Raw genomic sequence first — 20,997 nt, 5'->3', positions numbered from 1 at the left:
TTGGCTGATCTCTCTCTGGTTTTAACTACTGGCTGAGGTATAACTCTAGGAAATGGCAGCCACAAGTCCCCTGGCCTCTAATCTTCCCCACAACACATCAGAGAGCAAGAAAGGGATACACATCAATCATCACAAATTGCTCAATAACTCTGGAATGTTCTCCTTCTATTCTTGCTCTCTGTTTTCTTGGCTTGCCTCTCTCCTAACACTAGCACAGTCAACCAGGCTTTATAGATGCTTTCCCTTAATCGAGTTCTTTGTTTTTTTGTTTTTTTTTTTTTCAGTGAGGTCAGAAACATCTGTCACCTTCTATTATAATTCAGTCTGCCTTCCGATTTGTAGTTGGGAAATTTCTTGAAGTTTCTCTCCTACACTTTGTCTTATGACTTTCAAAAGCCAGGCAAGGCCTGGATGATAGCACCCCAGATATCTCATTCACTTCCTATTCTGGACAAGCAGCTCTACTCGTGTCTGCTGCATGCCAAGTGGCTGGAACCAATCACCTCACGGAAGGCTTCCTTGGCAGCCAATCAGAGCCTAGGGAAGTGACCTCACTCAAAGCAGAACCGCGTGGGTGAGGAAACATCTCCCAGAGCTGTGAGTGTCCCTAAAGTCACTGCCTTCTGTAAAACCACCTACCCCCTCCCCAAGGGAAGGAGCTAGGAAGGCCAGAGGGAAAAACCAAAAGCGAAACTGCAAGCACACCCTGCTTCTCCGGATGTTTTCACAGCTTGCTCTTACAAGATGTTATCTTGCGCAGTGGGGTCTCATCTGGGCACCAGTGGATGAAGCCTGTTATCCTAGCTTCTTAGAAGATGAGATCTGAAGATCGCAGCTCCCAGCCAGCCAGGACAGCCAAATCCTTGAGACACTTATCTCCCCCTAACCAGCAAAAAGCTAGAAGGAAGTGTAGCTCAAGTGGTAGAAGGCCAACTTGGAGCAAAAAAGCCAGGGGATAACACCTAGGACCAGAGTTCAAGCTCTGGTACTGGCACAATTAGAAAGCATCACCACAAAATCCAAAGTGCAGTCTTTAGGCTCAGGAGGAGAAGGGCATTTGCCGACCAGATGTCAGCCCCTCCTCCCTTCTTCCTTCTGGCACCTTTCTCCAGAACTTAATCTTTTATTTTGTAAATAAGGTCATGATCAAGGTTAAGTGTGGGAAAGGAAGGGCCTCTAACCTGTGAACATTGTATGAACACAGATTCCTATATCCTGAGGACTTGAGACTCAGAGGACAATGGATTTGTGGAAGAATACAGACTCTAGAAGTTTCTAGACATTAGGCAGCCCTCCAGGCAAGTTCCTGTATCTCCTCTGGCTGAACTTGGTTGCCAAGTATATGTCCTCCATGAGAGTGGAAGGGAAGGAAGAAAAGGGCAAGACTTCCCAATGACTAGAAGAGGGACTGTGGACTTGGGTGTACCATGCCCCTGAGTGTATCTTCAGGGCCTGAATTCTTGCTTGGCTTTATCCATTTTAGGCTGGTTAATTAGAGATAACAGTCTTTCTGAAGGGGCTGGTTTTGAACCTTTATCCTTACATCTTAAGCCTTCTGAGTAGCTAGGATTACAGGCATGAGCTACTAGAACCTTCTCCCTTCTCCCACCCCTCACCATGTCCTACTAGAAATTTAGAAAATGGCTCAGTTGGACATCCTGTCAGCCCTTCATCTCCCCTCCCCCACCAGACTCACACTGCACAGACAGATAATAAAAACACTTTATTAAAAAATGTGAAATTCACTTCCAATTAAATTCACAGTGACCTGTAAAACCTGGGTAAGGATATGTACACAGTGGTCTCATTCAGCTCCAACAAGCCAGTAACTCTGTCTCCTTGCTGTTATTTTAATGATATTAGTCTTTTCCTCTTTCTGCACGATATCAGAAGCTATATAAAGATGGGGTGAGGAGAAAAGGCTATCTGTCACAATTCTCCACTCCCAGCTTCAGCTCCAGGGGCCAGTTTTTTGTGTTTGTTTTTCATGTCCATTAAACTAAATGGGAGAGACAGTTTCTACATCCCAAATCAAGAATGATTATGAGTATGGCATGCTGCTAGGGACCTTTCTTTAGTATATGGCTTCATCCATATTGTCATCACTGTCACCCCCAAAGTCTTCTCCATTATCAAAATATGACATGATGTAGTCAGTTTCCTGAAATGGAAAAGAAGTGAAAGTCAGGCATGCTTTCAGCCACAGCCTTCCTCTCTCTGTAGCAGGCCTCTTCCCAATCATATTATTTCCTTTCAGCTGTAGGATTTGTGGGGTTTTTGGGGGGGACGGGGCAACACTGGGGTTTGAACTTGGGGCCTCACACAGGCTAGGCAGATGATTTACTGCTGAGCCACACCTCCAGCCTTTTTTTTTTTTTTGCACTGAATATTTCTGAGGTCTTACTTTTTCTGTCTGGTTGCATTTCTGGGTCTTGATCTGTTTTTAGGCTTCCTGTTGTAACTAGAATAACAGACACACATACAACACACCAACACTTGCTTGAGAAGTGGGGAGAGCCTCGGGAACTTTTTGTTGGGGCTCCTATTTCTCAGCCTCCCAAGGAACTAGAATAACAGGTGTAAGCCACAGATGGCTAGTAGTTCGTTTTTTTTTTTTTTTGGTCTGGTCCTGGGGCCTGAACTCTGGGCCTGGGCACTGTCCCTCAGCTCTTCAGCTCAAGGCTAGCGCTCTACCACTTGAGCCACAGTGCCACTTCCGGCTTTTTTCTTTTTGCTTATGTGGTGCTGGGAATCGAACCCAGGGCCTCAGGCATGCAAGGCAAGCACTCTACCACTGAGCCACCTTCCCAGCCCCTCGTAGTTCGTTTTTGTTTTGTTTTGTTTTTTTGCCGGTCTGGGGGCTTGAACTCAGCTGAGCTTCCTTTGCTCAAGGCTAGCGCTCTACCATTTGTGCCACAGCACCACTTCCAGCTTTTTCTGTGTATGTGGTGCTGAAGAATCAAACCCAGGACTTCATGCATGCTAGGCAAGCACTCTACCACTGAGCCACCTTTCTAGCCCATGGTAGATCATTTTTGAGAAGAACCCAGGGACAGATGAATTCAAGGAGGCTCCTACTCTCGTGAGGTACCATCTCCTTTGGTTCTCCAAAGTTCTAAGGAGAGTATCTATGAAAAAAAGAGGTAAGGGGCTTGCCTTGCTTGCCTGAGGCCCTGGTTTTGTTTTTTGTTTTTTTTGTGCCTTATATATTTATTAAGCAGTCACATTCTCTACACTTCTGGCCGTGACAAGGCAACCACGAACAGCTGTAGGCGGTGACTGTCTCTAACCAGGCTGGAGGACAGTCCCAAAATGACACTGCTGACTTACGAATTACAGGGCAGGCGTATTAAATTCTGATTCTTTAACTTTTTTTTCCCCAAAACCAGGGCTTGAACTCAGTGCTTTGAGCACTTGCTTGGATTTTTTGCATACAGCTAGTGCTCTATCACTTGAACCTTGCTCCAGTTCAACATTTTGCTATTTCAGAAACAGTGTAGTGAACTTTTCTCCCCAGCTGGCCTTGAACATCTTTAGACCCTTCAGATATCAGCCTACTAAGTATCTAGTATGAACCACAAGCACCCAACAGGAATATTAAATTCTAATCCATACTACCAAGACATAGCATCATATTCTTCCAACACTACAGTGCCCAATTCCTTCCTCATCCCCAACTAGTCTCAGAGGCCCTGGTTTTGATTCCTCAGCACCACATAAGCAAAAAGAAAAAAGCCGGAAGTGGCTCAAGTGGTAGAGTGCTAGCCTTGAGCTGAAGAGCTGAGGGACAGCGCCCAGGCCCAGAGTTCAGGCCCCACGACTGGACCAAAAAAAAAAAAAAAAGGTAAGAACAAGGTAGGAAGGGGATGGAGGGTGGACAGTCCCCTTCACCTCTTCATGTTCTTCTTCATCGTACTCCTCTTCCTCTTCTTCCTCCTTTTCTTCTTCTTCTTCTTTCTCCTCATCTTCCTCTGAAGTCACTTCTTCCTCTTTCTTCTCTAGGGTCTTTGGTGAAAACAAATGGAAAAGGAAACACACTCAACTAGTGAATGGGACAATTTGAGACGTACAGGGTCCAAGAAACAAGGAATGAACCTGAGGCCCAGGAGTGCATTAGGCACACTTCCTCCTCACCTCTAGTTTCTGTATTGTTTCTTCCTTGTCTTCTGTGGTCTTTGGGGGCCTCTTGGGGAGTAGAATGGTGGTGCCTGGGAGGGGCATCAAAAAGTGAATTACTAGTGTCAACACCTTCTAGTACCTCCTGCAGCAAATATGACGCTCTGTTGCCCTCTAGTGGCCACTATGGCACCCAGCCACAATTTATGGACTGAGTGGGTATTGGGAGGGTGTGGGAGGCCCTGCTAATTGATGATAAACTCTTCTTTCCCCAGATAGATACACTTACGCTCTTTCTGTAGCTTTCGCACTCGAATCTTTAGCTCCCGTGGTAGACGCCGCCAATCTGGCAATAGAGAGAGTGTGAGTATCAATAAGATCTGACCTGGGATCTTTTATGAATGATTAGTGCTAAAAAGGACAAGTTTTTTTTAACACACACGCATGCACTAGTCCTGGAGTCTGAACTTAGGGCCTGGGCACTTGTCCCTTAGTTTTTTCCTTCAAGGCTGGCACTCTACTACTTGAACCACAGCTTTTTGGTGGTTAACTGGATATGTGCATCTCATGGACTTTCCTGCTGCTTTGGAACTGCAATCCTCAGATCTCAGCTTTCTGAGTTGCGTGGATTACAGGCATAAGCCATTGGTACCCAGCTGAAGGAAAGGTTTTCAAGCCGAGGAGAGAAGGAGTTGGATTGATGTTTCTCAAACTAAAACTGGCTTGGACATCTCTGAAGGGGTGGGGTCTCTTAGATTGGTTTCTCAGGTTTCCAAGAATCTTTGGGAGTAATGGAAGGTTCTGGTTGACGGATACTGCATGCAGGAGGGAAGGGAAGGACACTGGAGGTGGACACTGGCATGGTTTGAGGCATCTGGGACATCTGAAAGAAACAGTCAATGAAAAGTCCCATCACCTACCGGGGTTCCAGTCAAGGGCATTGTCCAGGGGTCCTGACATCTGGTATTTGTCTGAGTAACGTTCCACATCTGAGGGGTCAAAGATCAAGAGTCAGAAGTTTTATCCCTAGAACAAAGGTTATTCCTATTCTCACTTCTGAAGAATTATCTGTCCCCTCACCCCAAACCCAGAGACCAGGGACTCAATCTTCTAACTTGTCCCTTTGACATCCAAAATTATGACAGCTTTTCTTTTATCTCTTGGCTCAGAAACAATTGTATTTAAGTAGTAGTCCAGAGAACAAGACTCAGGGGTTCCTGGCTGGCAGAGTTGATTTTTTTTTTTCAGTGCCAGTACTGAAGACTAAACGGGCTTTCTCTCTCTTTCTCTCTCTCTCATTTGGCCTTTTCACTTATGGCTGGCACTCTACCACTTAAGCCACACCTCCACTTCCAGCGTTTTGCTGGTTCACAGGGTGGTAAGTGTCTCACACTTTCGTCTGCCTGGGCTGGCTTCCTCAGCCTCCTGGGTCTCCTGGCCGTCAGGGGTGCTGAGTATGGGAATGACAGGCACTCTGTTTTAGCATTTCTTTTCCTTTTTAAAATATTTTTTCTCAGTTTAGCGTCCGTGCTCACACCTGTAATCCTAGCTACTCAGGAGGCTAAGATCTGAGGATCAAGCCTGGAAGCCAGCCCAGGCAGGAAAGTCTATGAGACCCATTTCTTCAATAAACCACCAGAAAACCATAAGTGGCACTGTGGCTCAAGTGGTAGAGCACTTGCTTTGAGCTGAAGAGCTGAGGGATAATGTCTAGGCCCAGAGTTCCAGCACTACGACTGACAAAAAATACATATGCTTTTTTCTCTTTTAATTAGCTATTTTTCAGTTTATGTGGTGCTGAGGAATCAAACCCGGGGCCTCATGCATGCTAGGCAAGCACTCTACCACTAAGCCACATTCCTTTTCTTGCTGATATTTGGTGTTTGAACTCAGGTATTATACTTTCAAGGACTGTGATTTACCACTGGAGCCCCATCCCCAGCCTGGGTTTTGCTTAGTCTGTTTTCAGACAAATTCTTGCTTTTGCCCAGAGGCCAACCTGATTCCCCTGGTCTGGTGCTTGCTGGGATGAATGGCGGGAGCCAATCTGCCCAGTTTGTTTTGTGGAAATGTCTTGCTCACTTTTTTTTTCTCACCCAGCTGACCTCTAGCATTTCAACTGACCTCTCTTGGGGACAGCTGGCCGTATGAAGTAGGGGAGCTGCCGCATGGCGCCACGCAGCTCCTGCTTCAATGCCAGGACGTATTCCCCTTCCTCTCCCGAGGGCAGAGGCACTGGGCGGAATTCCAAGGGCTAAGGAAGCAGAAGCGTTATCAGTTCAGGAAGAAATTAGTGAAGCATAAACCTTAGAAGGTCTCTCCCCTTCACTAGTTAATCTTTGTATCAGTACTGAAGTTTGAACTCAGGGCCTGGGTGCTTTTTCTGCTCAAGGCTAGTGCTCTACCACTTGAGCCACACTTCTACTTCTGGCTTTGGCGATAAGAGTTTCACAGACTTTCCTGCCTGGGCTGACTGAACTGTGATCCTCAGGTCTCAGCTTCTCGAGTAGCTGGGATTACAGTAGTTAGCTATCAGTGCCTGATTGATTGTCTCAATTTAATCCAAGAGTTCCAGTGAATAGAAGGGCAAAAGAAAATGGGAACATGGCATGTGGCATTTTGAGAGCTGGGAAGCTGGAAGTGAGGAAAGGGTAAAGCTTTTTGTTGTTGTTTTGGTGGTGGGGCTTGAACTCTGGGCCTGGGCCCTGTCCCTCAACTCTTCAGCTTAAGGTGGGCACTCTACCACTTGAGCCACAGCGCTACTTCCTATTTTCTGGTGGCTAACTGCAGATAAGAGGCTCATGGATGGACTGGGAAGGTGGCTCAGTGGTAGAGTGCTTACCTTGCATGCCTGAGGCCCTGGGTTCGATTCCTCAGCACCACATAAGCAAAAAGAAAAAAGCCAGAAGTGGTGCTATGGCTCAAGTGGTAGAGTGCTAGCCTTGAGCTGAAGAGCTGAGGGACAGCGCCCAGGCCCAGAGTTCAGGCCCCACCACTGGACCAAAAAAAAAAAAAGAGTCTCACGGACTTTTCTACCTGGGCTGGCTTTGAACCATGATCCTCAGATCTCAGCTTCCTGAGTAACTAGGATGACAGGCATGAGCCACCGGTGCCTGGCTAAAGATTTCTTTGATTAGAAATATCTTCTGTGTAGGGGCTGGGATGTAGCTCAGTGGCAAAGCGCTTGCCTAGCAAGTGCAACATCCTGGGTTTGATCCCCAGTACCAAAAAAGAAAAGACAAAAAAAATACAGTTAAAAAAAAAATAAAAATCTTCTGTGAGTTGGAAGAAGGAGAGGCAAGATACAGATGGTATTTATTTATTCATTTATTTGTTTATGTGATTACTAGGACTTGAATTCAGGGCCTCTTGTGATTTTTTGTTGTTGTTTGTGGGGCTTGAACTCTGGGCTTGGGCTCTATCCCTGTGCTCGTCAGCTCAAGGCGAGCTCTCTACTGCTTGAGCCACAGTGCCACTTCCCGTTTTCTGGTGGTTTATTGGAGATAAGAGTCTCACGGACTTTCCTGCCCAGGCTGGCTTTGAACCGTGATCCTCAGATCTCAGCCTCCCGAGTAGCTAGGATTACAGGCGTGAGCCCCGGCACCTGGCTTTTATTTATTTATTTATTTTTGGCTGGTGTCCTACCATTTGAGCCATGCCTCTACTTCCAGCTTTTTGATGGTAATTTGGAAATAAGAATCCCTTGGATTCTTACTCGCAGGGTAGCTCAGATTTCAGCCTCCTGAGGAGCTGGGATTCCATGTATGAGCCAGTGGCACCTGAACTGGGGATGGTTTTCTGATGAGGCAGAATTCATTCAGTCACATGCAGTCAGTCTGGAGTGCTCGGGGGTGGGGAGGAAGAAGAAACACTCACAGGAAAGAGTGGAGAAGGCTGGAGAGTGGGTGGGGGCAGAGCATCCCCTTTCCCAATGCCCACAGCCTCCATGTTGAAAGTCAACTGGCCCCGGCCACGGCCCCGGCCCCCTCCCCGGCCGGCCATGATGGAGGGGGGCCTGGCTATTCAGAGATCCAGCGAGGAAAACCTGAGAAAGATAAAAACACAGAGAGAGAAAAAGGACGATGGGATAGACAGGAAGCCAAGGAGACACAAGATGCAAACCGATGAGCTTCTCTCTAGGACACTGGGAAAGGTAACATCAGTCAACAAGTTTGACTGAGAAGGTTCAGTGCCACAGGGGTATTTCTGAAAAGAAAATGGCTGTTGAGTAGAACTGCAACACAAAGATTCTGGGTTTGTTGTTGTTGCTGCCAGTACTAGGGCTTGAGATCTGAGACTTATATTCTCCCTTAGTTGTTTTTTTTTTCCCACTCAAGGCTAACACTCTACCACCTGAGCCAAACCTCCACTTCTGGCTTTTTGCAGGCTAATAGGAGATAAGACTTTCTTGATTTGTTTGTCTGGACTGGCTTTGACTGTATCCTAAGATCTCAGCCTCCTGAGTAGCCGGGATTGTAAGTGTAAGCCACTAGCTCCTGGCAAAAAGTGTCTCTTGGGCTGGGAAGGTGGCTCAGTGGTAGAGTGCTTGCCTTGCATGCATGAAGCCCTGGATTCGATTCCTTAGCACCACATAAGCAGGAAGTGGCACTGTGGCTCAAGTGTAGAGCACTAGCCTTGAGCTGAAGATCTGAGGGACAGCAATCAGGCCAAGAGTTCAGGCCCCATGACCGACAAAAAAAAAAAGTATTCTTACCATCATCATTTTGTTCTCTGTACATCACCTTTATAATAACAATAAAAAAGTGAAACAAGGGCTGGGAAGGTGGCTCAGTGGTAGAGCGCTTGCCTTGCATGCCTGAGGCCCTGGGTTCGATTCCTCAGCACCACATACGCAAAAAGAAAAAAGCCGGAAGTGGCGCTGTGGCTCAAGTGGTAGAGTGCTAGCCTTGAGCTGAAGAGCTGAGGGACAGCGCCCAGGCCCAGAGTTCAGGTCCCACGACCGGACCCCAGAAAAAAAAAAAAAGTGAAACAAGGGGCTAGGAAGGTGGCTTAGTGATAAGAGTGCTTGCCTTGCATGCATGAGGCCCTGGGTTCAATTCCTCAGCACCATATAAGCAGAAAAAGCTGGAAGTGGCACTGTGGCTGAAGTGGTAGAGTGCTAGCCTTGAGCTGAAGAGCTGAGGGACAGTGCCTAGGGCCCAGAGTTCAGGCCCCATGACTAGCAAAAAATAAATAAAATAAAATAAAATAAAATATGTGGTTCTTGAATATGCAACAAAAATTAATACTGCTAACTTGGGAAAATGAGGTTTTGTTTGTTTTTTTAAGGTTTTTCTACTTTCTCTGTTATTTAAATAGTCAGGTGTGGTGTTATATACTTGTAATCCCAGCACTTTAAAGGCTGAAGTAGGAGGATTAAGGTTTATCAGGCCATAGTGGATTACACAGTATATAACTACAGTAGTTATATCTGCCTTATATACCCTAATAATACTTTTGGTCATGGGGCCAAAACTCAGGGCCTGGGGGCTGTCCCCGAGCTCTTTTTGCTCAAGGATAGAGCTCTACCACTCTGATCCACAGTGCCACTTCCAGTTTTTGCAAGGTTTATTGGAGATAAGAGTCTCATGGATTTTCCTGCTTGGGCTGGCTTTGAACCAGGATCATGATCTCAGCCTCCTGAGTAACTAGGATTGCAGGCGTGAGCCTGCTATTTACAATAGTAGTATTTATTTGGTATATATATATATATATACACAAAAAAAGAAAAAGAAAAAGAAAAAAAATGGTTGTTTCCAGATGGGCACTGGGAGCTCACAACTATCATTCTAGCTATTTAGGAGAATGAAATCAGAAGATTTCTGATTGAAGCCAGCTGGGGCAAAAAAATCCATGAGACTAGCTGGGCTCCGGTGGCTCACACTTGTAATCCTAGCTACTCAGGAGGCTGAGATCTGAGGATCAGATTCAAAGCCAGCCCAGGAAGGAAAGCCCGTCAGACTCTTCTCTCCAATGAACCACCAGAAAACCGGAAGTGGTGCTGTGGCTCAAGTGGTAGAGCGCTTGCCTTGAGCTGAAGAGCTGAGGGACAGCGCCCAGGCCGAGTTCAAGACCCACAACTGACAAAAAAAAAAAATCCATGAGACTCTTATCTCCAATTAATCACCAAAAAGCCAGAAATAGAGGTGTGTCTCAAGTGATAGAGGACCAAACTTGAGTGAAAAACCTTAGGAACAGCCAGCACCCAGGCCTAGAGTTCAAGCACTCTAGACATATGACTAAAGAATGCCCTAGTATGGGGTTGGGAATGTAGCTTAGTGGTAGAGCGCTTGCCTAGCATGCATGAGCCCTGGGTTCGATTCCTCTGTACCACATACACAGAAAACACTGAAAATGGTGCTGTGGCTCAAGTAAAAGAAGCTCAGGGACAGTGTCCAGGCCCTGAGTTCAAGCCCCAGGACTGGCAAAAAAAAAAAAAAAAAAAGGGATGCCCTAGGACAAGTATAGTCTATCATTGTGTCTGACATATAGATAGTGGTCAATAATATTTGTGGAATGAACAAGTACTTAAATTCTATAGGCCTTCCAAAATTGAGATCTTGTGATTCATAAAGCTTCCTCTCCAGTTCCCCTGTGGTTTTTTCTTCCCTGAACTATGAGAGCAATAATGAAACACTAATATTACAAACCACTAATTTAAAGAACTTCATTTATACTCTATTGTCTTTTTTTTTTTTTTTTTTGGTCAGTCATGGGGCTTGAACTCTGGACCTGGGCGCTGTCCCTGTGCTCTTCACTCAAGGCAGGCACTCTACCACTTGAGCCACAGCACCACTTCTGGTTTTCTAATGGTTTATTGGAGATAAGAGTCTCTCACTTTCCTGCCCGGCCTGGTTTTGAACGGCAATCCTCAGATCTCTGCCTCCTGAGTAGCTAGGATTACAGGTGTGAGGCACCGGCGCCGGGCTGTATTGTTTTTTATTGTCCCTAAGTACGCAGTTTAAATTGCCTCTGAAACAAGAGTGCAAGCCGTCTCCCCACACACACAAAAAAGAACCCCAATTCCATTCTATTAATATTACAAATTAAGTAACAGAATCTGCCCTACTAAATTTTATATTCTAAGAATAGACATTAAAGGAACCTACACTAAGTGCTCGGTTAAAGATATGCACAAAATGAACCTGGCACCCTGGCAAGGCCTATACCAGCAGAAGGACATTCATGTAGGAGGCTAAGGTAGGAAGACGTTGGGTTCCAGGCCAGGGTGGACAGCAAGGCGGAGAGAGAGGAGAGAGAGAGAGAGAGAGAGAGAGAGAGAGAGAGAGAGAGAGAGAGAGAGAGAGAGAGAGAGAGAGAGAGAGAGGGGGAAAGAAACAGAAACAGAGGCAGAGACAGAAATCAAGACGCAAACTGTATCCTCCAACTGGGAGAACAATGAAACCTGCAATAAATACAGCTACAGGCTACAGGTAGGCGTCACTAGTCCAGCGGTCTTAAAAGCTAACAGGGCACGGTGACGTCGTTCACCCCGTCGAGGGTGGCTGCTGCCACGGCGGGATCCGGGGTTCGAGCCCGAGCCTGCCTCACTTGAGTATCTGTCCTCGACGCCCGTGGAAAACGCCGGTTCTCCACTCAGCAGTGGGGGCTCGGGAGGGGACGGAGGACAGGGGCCCCGAGGGAGGGCTGCCAGCCAGCCGGGAAGCTCCAGCAGGCGACCCCAGGCGGCCTGGTGCGGAAAGTGCGGACCGAGCTAGGTCCTTACCTGGCGGCGTCCTCGGCCCCGCACCGGGCCCAGGCCGGGGCCAACTTGAAATTTGCTCCTCTTCCTCCAGGCGCTGGCGTTCTGGCCCGCCTCCCGGAGCGCCCCATTGGTGGGTTCTCCTAGCCAATCAGGGACAGCGGAGGCGGCAGGCCCGCCCACCTGCGGTCCGGGAGGGAGGGGGGAGCGCGCGCCGGAACCGGGCTTGGGAGCCGGGCGCCGGGGGAGCTGGGGTGACGGGGTCGCCCGCGGTGGGTTGTTTCTGATCTCGCCCCGTGGAAGGAGGGCCTTGGATGGCAAGACTTTGCGGAGAGAACCTGACCCTCAGATCTCTGCAAGGCGATCTATTTCTGGAGCGCTCCCCAAGAGGGGCCAGAAAGGGGGGGGGGTGACTGAGAAAGGGTTTAGGGGGGGCTGCCTTCATGGTTTGGCCTCGCCTCCAAGATTCCAGCTTTCCTTTCAGTCTTCCCCGGTCGTCCCCCATGGATACTTCTTTTCTGAAAGTGTTTTTTCCGTGGGTGTCGTCCTGTCCATACAAAGGTGGGAAATGGTTTGGGAAGGATTGGGGTAACCGAATGTTTTCTGCATATTCCACTGCCTTCGTCCCCTAAGCCTCCTACGTGAGTGTGTGTGTGTGTGTGTGTGTGTGTGTGTGTGTGTGTGTGCTGGTACTGGCTCTTGAACTCAGTGCCTGGGTGCTGTCCCTTAGCTCTTCTTACTCAAGGCTGGTGCTCCACAACTTGAGCCACTGCTCTACTTCCGGCTTTTGGGTGGTTAACCGGAAGAAAGAGACTCATGGACTTTTATATAGCCAGGCTGGTTTTGAACTATCATACTTTGATCTCAGCCTCCAGAGTAGTTAAGGTTACAAGTGCTAAGATTAGAGACATGAGCCACCCTTGCCTGGCTAAGGGGTCCAACTTTCACGAAGACAGAAACAAAGGAAGAGTTCAGAATGAGAGGCAATGTAGGTATCAGTCAAGAAGAATATTCCAGATGTCAGAAAATGACCTCTACTCTGGGAGGCTGTAATAAATAGGTATAGGGACGTTTGGGGGATAGGAAAAAAAAATTGTGTAGCTTTGGAGAACTTTCTTGAGGTTGTAACCACATGCTACAAGAAAATAGTAACTGATGGGGCTGGGAAGGTGGCTCAGTGGTAGAGTGCTTGCCTTGCATGCATGAGGCCCTGGGTTTGATTCCTCAGCACCACATAAGCAGAAAAAGCTGGAAGTGGTGCTGTGGCTCAAGTGGTAGAGCACTAGCCTTGAGCTGAAGAGCTGAGGGACAGCGCCCAGGCCCAGAGTTCAGGCCCCACGACTGGACCCAAAAAAAAAGAAAAAAAGAAAAGAAAATAGTAACTGAGTGCCGGTAGCTCATGACTGTAATCTTAGAAATGTGGGGGGCTGAAATCTGAGGATCTCTGCTCAAAACCAGCCTGGGCCAAAATGTTCGTGAGACTCTTATCCCTAATTAACCAGCAAAAAGCTGAACATGGAGCTGTGGCTCAAGAGATAGGGGCCAGCCTGGGAAGCCTTTGGGTGAAAAAGCTAAGAGATGGGGCCTAATAGAGTAGGCCCTGCATTTAAACACCAGTACTAGCATGTGTGCATGCGCGCACGCACGCACGCACCCCCCCCCACAAACACATGCAAACACATGCACACACAGGTTATAGTTCCTATCTTGTACAGCTGTGTGAGGATTAGCGATAATATATGTAAAGCACTAGGCTCATAATTGGCAGTAACTAGTAAAAATAGGTAGTTTCCCTGCAATATTTCGCTCTTCATTCCCCAGAAACATTATTTTTAGTATCTTGTGTCTGGCAGCCTACAGCCTCTGACTTATCTAGGAGCCTAGGTGAGCTTTCCAAATCCTGTTTTTTTTTTTTTTTGTGTGTGTGTGTGTGTGTTTTTCTCACCCCCCACTTTGCTTGGTGCCTTCCAGCTGGACACAGATTCACTTCTAAAATATGCAGATGGAATCTATGGTAACCATAGAGACAGGGCAGGTGACAAGAAGAGCCAGAGACAGTATGAGATACCAATAGGGACAGTACAGGAACAGAAAGAGTGATTCGGACAAGGACCTTCAAGCAAGACAGAAGATGAAAAGACAGAAGATAGAAAATGAGTTTCAGCAACAAAGAAGACTAAAGAAGCCAAGCATGGGGGTACATGCCTAGAATCCCAGCAATGAGGAGAGGGAGGCAGCAGGATCATGAGGTGGAGTGCTGCCTGGGCTATAGAGCTAAGCCTTGTTTGTATGTATGTATGTATGTATTTATTCATTGTCCCTTGTGGGCCCTGAACTCTGGGCCTAGGCGCTGTCCCTCAGCTCTTTAGCTCAAGGCTAGAGCTTTACCACTGGAGTCACAGTGCCACTTCTGGCTTTTTCTGCTTATATGGTGCTTAGGAATCGAACCCAGGGCCTCATGCATGCAAGGCAAGCACTTTACCACTGAGCCACCTTCCCAGCCCGTAGTGCCTTGTTTGTTTTTGGTTTTTGGGTTTTTTTTTTGTTTTTGTTATTGTTGTTGGTCATGGGACCTGAACTCTGGGCCTGGAGCTGTCCCTCAGGTCTTCAGCTCAAGGCTAGCACTCTACCACTTGAGCCACAGTGCCACTTTTGGCTTTTTCTGCTCATGTGGTGCTGAGGAATCGAACCCAGGACCTCATACCTGCAAGGCAAGCATTCTACCACTGAGCCACCTTCCCAGTCCATTTATTTTATTTATTTATTTATTTATTTATTTATTTATTTATTTATTTATTTGTCATGAGGCTTAAACTCTGGGTCTGGGCACTGTCTCAGCTCTTCAGCTGAAGGCTAGCGCTCTCCTATTTGAGCCACTGAGCCACTTCCGGTTTTCTGAGTGGTTTATTGTAGACAAGTGTCTCATGGACTTTCCTGGCCTGGGCTGGCTTTGAACCACGATCCTCAGATTTCTGCCTCCTGAGTAGCTAGGATTACAGGTGTGAGCCATGGGCGCCTGGTTTAGGCCCTGTATTTATAAAGAAAAGGAATTAAAAAGGATGAAGAGAGATGAAATGAGAAAGTATATTACAAGGTTTGCTCATCTATCTGTAGCTCTCCTAGCTCCTCCCTTCAGAAATAAGAGAAACTGCTGGAAATGTCCTTAGCCCTATCTAGAAAAATGATCCTAGAAGTCGGGCACCAGTGTTTTACACCTGTAATCCTAACTACTCAGGAGGCTGAGATCTGAGGATCATGGTCGGTGAGACTCATCTCCAGAAAACTGGAAGTGGGCTTGTGTAAAAAAGTGGGCTTGAGTAAAAAAAAAAACAACTCAGGGACAGTGCTCAGGCCCTGGGTCTAAGGTCCACGACCTAACTAACCCCTCCCATCACCCTCCCCCCCCCCCCAAATGCTCCCAGGATATCTACCTTCCTCAGTCTTACCTAACAGGTTCAAATATGGGATCTCAGATCCAAGTTTCACTGTGCTGTATGTTTGTTTTGGGAGAGGCAGGAGTGGAGATGTATGGCTTTATCTGCTTCCACACTGGCTTGTGCTTTCCCTGACAGCTAGTATTTTATTTTGTGCCAGTCTTGGGGCTTGAACTCACTTTAGCACTCGAGCCACAGCTCCATTTCCGGCTTCCCCCGCACCCCACCCCGCCTGGTTAATTGGAGATAAGGCTCACAGACTTTTCTACTCAGGCTGGCTTCGAACCTGGATGCTCCGATCTCAACCTCTTGAGCAATGAGGAGTGAGCCACCAGCTCCCAGCTCCCTGACATTTCAACCAGCAGCCGCATCATCTCTTGCTTCTCCCTGCCCAACGTGGACGCCGAAGTGGATCCAACCTTCTCCGGACGCCCCTCTCTACGTAGCCAGCCATCTGCCGGGCGTGGCAGCCGGGTCTGGCTACCGGGGCTCGTAAACACGGCGAGTGCGGGCCATGGGCTTCAGGAGCCCGGCGGAGCCCCCGCTGGTCCCCGGATGGGTCTCCTAGGAGCCTGCTTAGATTTGATGGCGCTGCCGAAGGAGGTAGGTTAGGAAAGGGAAGTCGGGGTTTAAGCGCCTGGGTTTTTTAGGGTTTATGTGTGCACAGTTTGGTGCGGGACGCCCCCACCCCGCAGAGCCCGGACTATAAATAGCAACGCGAAGCTCCGCCTATCCCCCCCCCCCCCCGCCCCGCGCTTCTCTCCTCCGGAGCCGGCGCGGTGCCCAGGGCGCACCGGGAGGAGGAACCGGGATCCAGTACCGGGGCGCAGACACTGACACCAAGGGAATCTGGGTGCGCCCCCCACACCCCACACCCCCCGACACGCCATGTGGGTCTCCAGGCATCCGGCTCCTCCACCCCAGCGGCTCCTCGGCCCGGGGCTCAATTCTGGCCAGCCGGAGATCCTGCGGATATTCAGGTATCTATTTGGGCTGACAGTCTGGGGGGGCTGGGAGGGCTGGGGTGGGGAGGATGGGGATCAAAGCAGAGAATATCGCAGGGGGGGGCAGATGAATCCCCCAATTCTTCCTCCGCTCCCTGGCAGGTTCCCCCAATGCGATCTGCTGCCTCCCCCCCCACACCCCGCCCCCGTACTCAATATTGGGGGTTGTGGCAATCTAAATGAGGTTAGGAATGAAAAAAAAATAACGTGTGACTGACGCGAAGAAGGGTGCATGTGGGTGGGTGGCATCCAGGCCCCTGGAGAAAGGGGGAGGTGGGGGAGGTCTGAGGAGCCGTGGGGTGGGGGGGTCGCGGGTCCCTGCGCGTGCAGGTCCGCCTGGGCAGGCGCGTTCCCTGCCCACCGCCTCGGGCGTGCGCTGGGGGTGGGGGGAGGGAGGGAAGGGGCAGCTCACAGGCAGGGGTTCGAGGAAGGGCTGTTGGAGACCTTCCCCCTGCCACACGCCGGGCGCCTCCAGGCGTGCCTCAGTTTCCCCTGCTGCGTCCGTCCCTACGATCCCTCTCTCTCTCTCACTCTCTCTCTCTTGCAGGGATAGGCTTTCCCACTGAGACCTCAGGCCGGTGCCAGCCACCCCCCCCCCCACCGACCTTCCTCTCGCGGTCCCCGGCGGATCCCCCCGCGGTGCTCCCGGCCCCAGCCGCAGCCATGCTGCATACCGAGGGCCACGCTCTTCTCCGGGCCGTGGGTCAGGGTAAACTGCGCCTGGCCCGCTTGCTTCTGGAGGGAGGCGCCTACGTGAACGAGGGGGATGCCCAGGGCGAGACCGCGCTCATGGCGGCCTGCCGGGCCCGCTACGACGACCCCCAGAACAAGGCGCGGATGGTCCGCTACCTCCTAGAGCAAGGCGCCGACCCCAACATCGCCGACCGCTTGGGGCGCACGGCGCTCATGCACGCCTGCGCCGGGGGCGGCGGCGCCGCGGTGGCCGCGCTGCTGCTGGCCCACGGCGCCGACCCCTCGGTCCGCGATCACGCGGGGGCCTCGGCGCTGGTGCACGCCCTCGACCGAGGGGATCGCGAGACCCTCGCCACGCTGCTGGACGCCTGCAAGGCCAAAGGCACGGAGGTCATCATTATCACGACCGACACATCGCCCTCGGGCACCAAGAAGACGCGGCAGTATCTCAACTCGCCACCGTCGCCGGGGGTGGAGGACCCCGCACCCGCGCCCCGGAGTCCGGGGGTCTGCACGTCGCCCTCGGAGATCCAGCTGCAGACGGCTGCCGGAGGCGGAGGCGGAGGAGGGAGAGTGGGACTGTTATCCCCTCGAGCTCAGGAAGAAGAGGAGAAGCGGGACATCTTTGAATTCCCGCTGCCCAAGCCCCCGGACGACCCTTCCCCTTCGGAGCCGCTCCCCAAGCCGCCTCGACACCCCCCCAAGCCGCTCAAGAGGCTCAACTCGGAGCCCTGGGGGCTCGTGGCGCCCCCCCAGCCGGTCCCCCCGGCCGAGGGCAGGCCGGGGGCGGAGCGCCTGGCGGCCGAATTCAACGGCCTGACGGTGGCCGGACGCCCGCGCCTCTCGCGGCGGCACAGCACCGAGGGCCCCGAGGATCCTCCCCCGTGGGCGGAGAGAGTGGCGGGCGGGGGTCCGCTGTCGCGCAGGAACACCGCCCCCGAGGCTCCGGAGGCCCCAGCCGGGTGGAGGCAGAAACTGAGCCGCCTGGAGCCAGTGGAGCCAGACGGCCCCGGGCACCTTGGCTCCGATTCGCCGGAGCCCGGTCGCCCGGCCCTGGAGCGCCGCCGCTACAGCGCCTCCCCGCTGACCCTGCCCCCCGCGGGCTCGGTCTCCTCGCCGCGCCAGTCCCAGGAAAGTCTGCCCGGGGCGGTGTCGCCCCTGAGCGGAAGGAGGCGGAGTCCCGGGCTGCTGGAGCGGAGGGGCTCGGGGACGTTGCTCCTGGACCACATCTCGCAAACCCGGCCAGGTTTCCTGCCCCCCCTCAACGTCAGCCCCCACCCTCCCATCCCCGACATTCGTCCCCAGCCCGGAGGTCGTGCGCCTTCCCTGCCCGCCCCTCCTCCTCCTCATGCCGGGGCGCCAGGCTCGCCCAGGACCAAGCGCAAGTTGGTGAGACGCCATTCCATGCAGACGGAGCAGATTCGCCTGTTGGGGGGCTTCCAGAGTCTCGGGGGGCCTGGGGAGCCGGGGCGCTGAGGGACTGGCAGGAGCCGACAGGACCTGGACCTCCTTGGGGGCAGGTGGGAGGAGAGCTCCAACCGCGGACCTGGGGACCGATTGCATGTGTTCATGGCACCGTGCGCGCGTACACACACACACACACACACACACACACACACACACACACACACACACACACACACACACACACACACACACACACACACACGGCAAACTTGTCCACACAAGCACGGTAGATTTTTCTTTTGTGTGTGTGCCGGTACTGGGGCTTGAATTTAGGGGCCTGGGCGCTATCCTTTAGTTTCTTGCGCTCAAGGCTGCCTCTCTACTACTTCTCCAGCCACAACTCCACTCCCTGCTTTTGGGTGGTTCATTGGAGATTAAAAAAAAAAAAAAAAAAGTCTTAACCGATAGTTCCTGCGCCGGCAGGCTTCCAACCGGGATCCTGAGATCTCAGCCTCCTGAGTAGCCAGGGCAGCACAGGAGATTTTTGAGTAAGGAAAGGTAAGCATTCCATTTTACTGGGTATAAAAGACGTGAGCATTCACGTCCTGGTCATTTCACATGTACGTGGGATTACTTGTGTACCCACAGACACAGCAGAGCAGTAAACACAAGACCACTTCTGCTAGGGTCCCAGACTCAGAAGCAGGAGAGACACCCTCTAAAGAAGAGGTGTCCGCTATCTTTGCTCCCCTGCGGAAGCCAACCCTTGCTTTCTATGTGTTCCCTGCAACCCAGCCTATCATGATTCGGCACACTCGACTCCCTCTTCATGAAAAACTCACCCCATTGGGCAGGCCTTGCTTCTTTCTCCAGGCCTGGCTCCCTGTTCACACCCTGCTTACACCTGCAACCCACTTGTTCAGAATGTCTTCTTCAACTCCTAGCCTCAATTGTGCTGCTGCTCCTTCCTGCTCTCAACTTAATTTCTCAGCTTCCTGATTTTTATTTCCACCTGGTTCCACTAAACACTACAACAGGTTGTCTTGTGTTCTCAGGAGGTGGATCATGGGCTTTAAGCTGCTCTTCAGAGCTAAATGAACACCTCCATGGGGAGAAGCGAGGAGGAAATCTAAATCACTCCTCTCTCCACGTGACGTGTCAAATAAATGTGTTCAGAAGTCTTTGTTTGGTCACTTCTGCTTGGAGGTGTAGGATGAGGGGAAAGAGGGATGGGGAGTGAGTGTCATACTAGGGTACCCCTATAATGATCCATGGGAATGTGTGTGTGTTCATGCCAGTCCTGGGGTTTGGACTCATGGCCTGGATGCTTTTCCTAAGCTTTTTTGCTCAAGGCTGGCACTCTATTACATGAGTCACATCTTCTGGCTTTTTTTGGTGGTTAATTGGACATAGGAGTCTTATGGTCTTTCCTGCCCCAACTGGCTTTGAACCATGATCCACAGACCTCAGATTATAGTTGTGATCCACCAGCACCCAGACAGAAGAATTCTTTTTTTTTTTCTTCCAGTTATGGGGCTTGCACTCAGGGCTTGGGTGCTATCCCTGAGCTTTTTTGGCTCAAGGATAGTACTCTACTACTTTTTTTTTTCTTTCTGGTTGTGTGGCCTGAACTCTGGGCCTGGGTGCTGTCCCTCAGCTCTTCAGCTCAAGGCTAGCGCTCTACCACTTGAGCCACAGCACCACTTCCAGCTTCTTCTGCTTATGTGGTGCTGAGGAACCGAACCCAAGGCCTGATGCATGTAAGGCAAGCACTCTACCACTGAGCCACCTTCCCAGCCCAGCACTCTACCACTTTAAGGCACAGCTTCACTTTCAGTATTCTGGTGGTTAATTGGAGATGTCTCACATACTTGCCTACCCCAGCTGGCTTTGAGCCACAAAACTTAGATGTCAGTCTCCTGAGTAGCTAGAATTAACGGTGTAAGCCACCTGTGCCCAGCTCAGAATTCTTATAGATAGCTGCCTGCTTTCCAAGTGACCAACTGGGGCCACTGTGGTACTAGAAGAAGGCAAGTTGTCTGTGTTTTGAAGGTTTTTAGACATTTACTAGGCCTCATATCCTCCAGCCCCCTTTATGTCCACCCTTAAATTCTTTACAATCCCTTAAAAAAGTCTCTCCCTTCACCATCAGCAGATATCTCAGAAGATTAGCGGTTCTATTTTCAAACTTCTGATTTCTTGACCACTCACAGGTTTGTTTTTTTGTTGTTTCTGTTTTTTTTTTTTAATTGTGTGCTAGCACAGGAGCTTTAACTCAGGTCCTACAGCTTGCTCAGCTGATATCCTACCATTTGCAGCATGCTTCCACTCTTTTTACTGGGTCTTCTGAGGATCCATGATGATTTTTCTCCCCGTGCTGGCTCAGAACCACAACCCTCCCGATCTGAATCTCCTGAGGAGCTAGAATTACAGATGTGAGCCACCAGCCAGCTTTGTTATCGTAATTATTAAATAGCACAACGCACTAAAGTCCACTGCATGTATGCTCACTTCAAGTCAGCCTCTTCCCTTGCTCCACCGCCGTTGATAGGTGATCTTGGACAAGTCACACCGCTTCTTTCTCATCCACGATCATAAAATGAAGCGGTTGCGCCCGTGATCTCAAGGATCACTCTGCCCA

General features: G+C 50.4%; 2 protein-coding genes across 8 annotated transcripts; one reads left to right on the top strand and one right to left on the bottom strand.

Annotated features, from left to right (window-relative positions):
- Positions 1 to 1,704: 1,704 nt before the first annotated feature.
- On the bottom strand, positions 1,705 to 11,931 carry Polr3gl (RNA polymerase III subunit GL). 2 transcript variants are annotated; one of them, XM_070007581.1, is made up of 8 exons: positions 11,843 to 11,931; positions 7,993 to 8,161; positions 6,241 to 6,370; positions 5,037 to 5,105; positions 4,406 to 4,462; positions 4,135 to 4,208; positions 3,892 to 4,005; positions 1,705 to 2,161 (listed from the first exon to the last, which is right to left on the bottom strand). In XM_070007581.1, the coding sequence occupies exons 2-8, from the start codon at positions 8,116 to 8,118 to the stop codon at positions 2,075 to 2,077; spliced, it is 657 nt and encodes a 218-aa protein (XP_069863682.1). In that variant the 5' UTR covers positions 8,119 to 8,161; positions 11,843 to 11,931; the 3' UTR covers positions 1,705 to 2,074. The 2 variants fall into 2 exon arrangements, with proteins under 2 accessions (XP_069863682.1, XP_069863684.1); XM_070007583.1 differs by lacking the exon at positions 7,993 to 8,161 and having other exon boundaries at positions 11,843 to 11,921.
- On the top strand, positions 11,466 to 19,537 carry Ankrd34a (ankyrin repeat domain 34A). Of its 6 annotated transcripts, XM_070007576.1 has the most exons (5): positions 13,641 to 13,702; positions 13,790 to 14,067; positions 15,526 to 15,855; positions 16,155 to 16,232; positions 16,804 to 19,537. In XM_070007576.1, exon 5 carries the CDS (start codon positions 16,920 to 16,922, stop codon positions 18,423 to 18,425), a length of 1,506 nt encoding a protein of 501 aa, XP_069863677.1. In that variant the 5' UTR covers positions 13,641 to 13,702; positions 13,790 to 14,067; positions 15,526 to 15,855; positions 16,155 to 16,232; positions 16,804 to 16,919; the 3' UTR covers positions 18,426 to 19,537. The 6 variants fall into 6 exon arrangements, with proteins under 6 accessions (XP_069863675.1, XP_069863676.1, XP_069863677.1 ...); XM_070007573.1 differs by having other exon boundaries at positions 13,790 to 14,015; positions 15,526 to 16,232; XM_070007577.1 differs by lacking the exon at positions 16,155 to 16,232.
- Positions 19,538 to 20,997: the final 1,460 nt, after the last annotated feature.

Source organism: Dipodomys merriami, unplaced genomic scaffold, assembly GCF_024711535.1.
Source record: "Dipodomys merriami isolate MVZ:Mamm:240054 unplaced genomic scaffold, mDipMer1.0.p SCAF_7, whole genome shotgun sequence".
Lineage (NCBI taxonomy): Eukaryota > Metazoa > Chordata > Mammalia > Rodentia > Heteromyidae > Dipodomys > Dipodomys merriami.
The sequence above is the reverse complement of the archived record's forward strand: the minus strand, read 5'-3'. Positions and strand labels throughout refer to the sequence as shown.